This window comes from Primulina huaijiensis, chromosome 1, assembly GCF_012295235.1.
Source record: "Primulina huaijiensis isolate GDHJ02 chromosome 1, ASM1229523v2, whole genome shotgun sequence".
In the NCBI taxonomy this organism is placed as follows: domain Eukaryota; kingdom Viridiplantae; phylum Streptophyta; class Magnoliopsida; order Lamiales; family Gesneriaceae; genus Primulina; species Primulina huaijiensis.
Genome location: NC_133306.1, coordinates 9,139,261 through 9,145,107, shown reverse-complemented (window position 1 = coordinate 9,145,107; position 5,847 = coordinate 9,139,261). Strand labels below are relative to the sequence as shown.

At 41.0% G+C, this 5,847-nt stretch overlaps 1 protein-coding gene across 1 annotated transcript in view; it reads right to left on the bottom strand.

Moving 5' to 3' along the window:
- The window catches only part of LOC140971103 (uncharacterized), a 16,664-nt gene extending 14,769 nt beyond the window's left edge, over window positions 1-1,895 (bottom strand). The window contains exon 1 of the mRNA XM_073433186.1: window positions 1,592-1,895. Coding sequence (XP_073289287.1) covers window positions 1,592-1,895 — 304 coding nt within the window. The remainder of the gene's footprint in view (window positions 1-1,591) is intronic.
- Window positions 1,896-5,847: the final 3,952 nt, after the last annotated feature.

Sequence of the window (5,847 nt, the reverse complement as noted above, 5' to 3'; positions counted from 1 at the left end):
CACACAAATTTAACATTCTTCTTTGTCAATGATGTGAGTGGAACTTCGATGGAAGATAATCCCTGAATAAACTTCCGATAGTATCCTGCTAGCCCAAGGAAATTGCGGATCTCTGATGCATTCTGCGGCACAACCCAATCTCTGACTGCTGCAACTTTCGCTGGGTCTACCTCGATACCGCTACTAGAAACAATGTGGCCTAAGAATGCCACCTTCTCTAACCAAAATTCGCACTTACTGAACTTCGCGAACAGCTTATGTTTCTGCAAGGTCTGAAAAACTGCGGTCAGATATCTGCTGTGCTCCTCGTGATTCTTTGAGTAGATGAGAATGTCGTCTATGAATACTATCACGAACTGGTTAAGATACGGCTGAAATACGCGATTCATGATATCCATTAAGATCGCTGGCGCATTCGTCAAATCGAATGGCATCACAAGGAACTTGAAGTGGCCGTAACGATTCCTGAAAGCAGTCTTGAGAACATCGTCTTCTTTCAACCTCAACTGGTGATAATCGGAACGCAGATCAATCTTTGAGAACACTGAAGCTCCCTGCAACTGATCAAATAAATCTTCAATCAGCGGAAGTGGGTACTTGTTCTTCACTGTAACCCTGTTCAATTCTCGGTAATCGATACAGAGCCTCATCGAACCATCCTTCTTCTTCACAAACAAGACTGGCGCGCCCCATGGTGAAAAACTCGGGCGAATGAACTCCTTGTCTAGAAGTTCCTGGATCTGCTTCTTCAGTTCTGCCATCTCTGTCGGTGCTAATCAGTACGGTGATTTTGATATCGGTACCGTACCTAAAATAAGCTCAATAGAAAACTTCACCTCTCGCTCGGGTGGCATACCCGAGACGTCCTCAGGAAAAAAGTCTAGAAAATCCTTAACAATGGAAACATCGGAGGCTTACTGACTGGGTGCCTCGGGAACGGATACAAAAGTCGCTAAAAACGCCCGACACCCTCTATGCATGAGCTTCCTAGCCTGGACACAAGGTATATTGCGCGGTAAAGGAAAGTACCTGTCTGGCTCGAATAAGAACTGCGCCCTCCGAGGCGGTCGGATAGAACAGATCTCCGCTGAAAGTCGATCAAAACTCTGTTCCTTAATAACCAGTCCATCCCCAGAATGATGTCAAACTCTGGCATCGGCAAAACAATCAGATCCGCATTAAAAAGATTGCCATGAAGCTCGAGGTCTATGTCTCGGATCACATTAGAATGTGTCATCTCCTCTCCGGACGGCAATACTACTGAGTAGTCTATATCTAGCCCAACGGTCTTGACTTTGAAGAAGTTCGCAAAGACCTCTGAAATGAACGAATCAGTAGCCCCTTAATCTATCAAGGCTTTCGTAGCTGAACCAGCAATAAAAATTCTCCCTGAAAGGTTGGAACATCAAGCCGAACCCAATAATTACAAGAACTAAACTTATAGACAGACGAAGGTCAAAGTTCTTCTAACCTAATCCCCGAAAATGACCCTGATTAGAGCATGCAATCATAACGCAATTCTAAGTTCAAAATCTTAACCCCGACTCCCAAAACATCGAAATTCAAACACAAACTTAAAGCTTTAAGATACCTGTCATGAGCATAGTCTCCAGGTTCGTCTCCACTGCATGGAGAGCAAAAACCCTGCCTTGAGTAGGCAGACTCCCCCGCGGGCACTGCTTCAGCAGGTGGTCTGGACTACCACACTTGTAACACTTTCCTGAGCCGTACATACAAACTCCGGCATGACGGCGCGAGCACTTTGCACAGACTCGATGCTCAACGGCCCTCGGGACTGCCCGTCCCTGCTGCTGCTGCTGCCCTCTGTTCCTGAGTGGGCCGTGGAAAAGTCTCTTATTCTGATGCTGCTGCTGAGGAAGAGGGTGGTGCGGCATCTGGACTGGTCGCTTGCCCTGGCGATCCCTCTCAATATCATGTTGATCCTGCTCTGCGGCTAACACTCTGGAGACAGCGACCTCACAAGTAGTAGGGCCAGCCACCCTAACATCACGGCGCAAGATCAGCGGTAGACCCTCCATAAAATGCCTCAACTTGGCTGCCACAGCATTGTTCCCCGCAAACTGTGCGAAGAACTGAGTCATCCCAGCTAGCATCTGGGCATTCATGTCCGATGGAGGGGGTGGAGGTAAATCTCTCTCCTGCCTACGGTTCTGACCGTCCTCCTGGTGAGGCTCATCATCTCTCGCGCGCTCAAGAATACGTCTAGGAGGCATACTGTTCCATACATATAACCCATACGTAACCATCATGCATAATTACATTACTTCTTTAAATTTAATTAAATACTGCATAATAAAAAAAATCTGGACATAAAATATTTCATGAAAACATGCTGTTAAAATAATTCATGCTTTAAACGAAATGCGCAAACGTAAAACTTACAGACCGAAGACGTGACTTTGTGAGCTTCTCGAGGTCAGTAGTAGTACAACCCTTTACAAGAACATAGGCTCTGATACCAACTGTAGAGGGCCGTATTTCGTACTTGAAAATTTGTGGAAGAACTTAAAATTTTCTCTTTAAATAAATAAAATGCCTCATTCATGAAATATACTGATAAAAAGATCCAATGTTTAAAGTAGCAACGGAAGTAAATAAGGTTTTCAGAATAACAACTTAAAATAATTCGACAAAATAAAACTGAGTTTGGAATAAAAATAGTAAGTGCTGAAAATGAGGTCCTCGGGTTCCTACTGCTGCCGACCCAAGCTAGCTCACTGGTCCCCGCCTTTGNTAGCTCACTGGTCCCCGCCCTTGGTCTCGACCTCATCAGTACCTACAACAATCAAGTCTAGCGAGTCTGAAGACTCAGCATGAATATATCGTGAAATAACAAGTATATATAATAAAATCGTATGCAACTTAAAAATATTGTGCCGTAACGTAAACATGGAAATCGTGTCATAATTAATTTTTAATACGTGCGTAACTGAAAATCGTACGTAAAATGTTTGCTCGATAGAGCTCTGTCATAAACTAGCATATCATAATTTTCTGTTGAGAATATGTTCTACGCGAGTGGCCCATAACGTAACGTAACATAACATAACATGAATCGTCTGATCTGACTAAACCATAGAGATCATTACAGCCCTTGGACTGGGTATCCGTACCCATACATGAACATGAACCGGTCGTAGGTCACCAGGTGAAGTAATAATCCCATAAGCTGCAATCCCATAAACGTGAGGTGGCCACAAGCAATATCGCATATATCTCAAAAATAAACTTTTATATTTTATGAACCCAAAAACGGGACAATTACGCCCAACGAACTTAGTATTCAATCATGGCTTCGTACCAACCCGAACCAACATCGAACCATCATTTAGACATGATTAAAATACTCTTAAAATAATGGAAAACATGACCATAGGGCTGTAATACACGAAAATAGTGAATGGAGGCCAAAATCAAGAAACGCTCTTTCGAGAGTCACTTTGGCACATTGCACCGTAAATTCTCGTACGACCTCTAAACTTAACCAAATCACAAACGGCCAAAAACATGACCTTCCTAACTCAATGAGGCACTGTCCAGTCGAAGGCCATAGGCTAAAAGCCAACCAAGGACTCGAAACAAGCCTCTGAACCGAAGCTTAAAAATGCAGCAGCAGCTGCCGTGCATCCGTGCTTTGTTTGTGAGGCTATTGGCCATTGGGGCTTGAACCACCGACCATAGCCTTTTACCAACACCCTAAGGTATGGTTTGAACCATGGCTATGGGCCCTAGGCCAACCACAATCCAAGCAACACCCGAAACCACTCACAATCTCCACCCGAGAACACGCCTCACTCGCGTGGGGTGTCTTCCTAGTTTTACTGTCAAATGAAGGGTCCAATGGTTATGAGGTTAACCATGGTTCATGCTAGACATGCTAAGGTGTTGTATGAGTCATGGATAAGGGCTAGAAGCCAACCACAATCCACCTAACCTCGCAAAACTGAAACTCAACACACTCTACAAAACCAGAATTTTAAAACCAAAGGGGCGCTGTTCTTTGTTTGTTTTAAAAACCGATGAGGACATGAACCAAGANTGTTCTTTGTTTGTTTTAAAAACCGATGAGGACATGAACCAAGCCAGGAAAGGGCATCTTGGTCATGTCCTAGATATGTCAAGGAGAGGTTCTAACCATGTCTACAGCCCCTAGGGCAGCCAAGATCAGAACACTTGCCTTAGACCATAAATCATGCAACCCCAGACACAAAATGCACTATGGATGAGTTGCTGTCCTTTCGAGTTGCTGGGGGAAAAAGAGACGTAACCAATGGGAAAATCCCTTCCTAACACATCCTATAACCTTCCTAGATGCAGCCTGGAAAGCCTGGACATGAGCCAACCCCTGCAATCACAAAAACCATGCAACATGTGAAGGCACAAGAGGAAGGCCGAAAAATCTGTACATGTTTTTCGAAAGTTGCTGTCCAAAAATCGATTTTGCTGCATGATTCATGTACATGTAATGTTTTAAATTATTTATATAACTTGATTGAAGAGCAAAGAAACCATATATACATGCCTTGGATTTGTTTGAAATGAAAAACAAATCAATACAACGACGCGGCGCGGCGGAGACGGAGTTGCTTCACTTTCTTGTTTTTCTCTCTTACTTTTCCTCTAGCCTCACACAATTTTTCTTGCTGAAAGAGACTGGAATTTTGAGTGAATGGGTTGGGGAGAATGGCTAGGGAAAATGAAGAGAAGGTTGCAAGATAAAATGGAATTAAATGGCAAGATCAAATCTTGCTTTCTTTGAATTTGTGAGATAAGGAAATGGTTTTATATCATAGGATTTTTAGGGATAATTTAAATGGGATGTGGCCGAAAATTGAGTCTAGGTACAAGGTGGAATATTGCTTAATTGATTAATTATTGGTGATTAAAAAGGTGGGGGAATTATCAACCAAGAAAAGATTAAGGAAATGAATCAAGTGGTGAGTTGTCAAATATTTTTAAATCTTCTAGGAGGTGGCCGATTTTTCTAAGATAATGGAGGAAAAATATTGCTTAAATATTTTATTTTAAATCTTTAAATTTTTATCTACCCATTAAGTATTTTAGTGAATAAATAAATTAATTTAGGATGGTAATTATCTTGCATGCATGACAAATTTTAAATCTTGAAGGTAAATTTGCTATCATGTTAAATTATAATTTCTTAAATAAAATAAGCCTAGATTAACTTATCTCAATTGGTCATATATTAATTTAGGCTTTTAATTAAATTATTGGACATAAATGAATTATTTACTACTTATATCTAATTAATTAATTAAATTCTTAAACTTTCTTTTATATTAAAATAAATCATTATTTATCTTAAATAAATTCTTGGAATGTTTTCTTATAATTAAATTTTTATCTTAATACCTCAACTCCAGTCCGGCCTCACTTACTTAACTGAAAAGATAAAACTAAACTACTGCGTAAAATAACTCAACAATTTTAAAAGAATGAATTTTAAATCCTCATGCATAAAAATCATTTTAATTTAAATAATAGTAATTATGCATGGCTTATACGTAGTCTGATTTAACGGGTTCTACAGAGTATTTCAACCCGATCTTGACCAATTCGTCATAGTGTTCATTGACGATATTCTTATTTACTCGAAGAACCAGGAGGAGCATAGTCAGCACTTGAGAATGGTTTTACAGACCCTGCAGAGTCGCAAGTTATTTGCAAAATTCAGTAAGTGTGAATTATGGTTGGAGAAGGTAGTGTTTTTGTGGAATATAGTGTCTAGCAGTGGTATTGAGGTAGATCCAGTAAAGGTGGCAGCTGTTAAGGAATGGGTTGAGCTAAAGAATGCATCAGAGATCC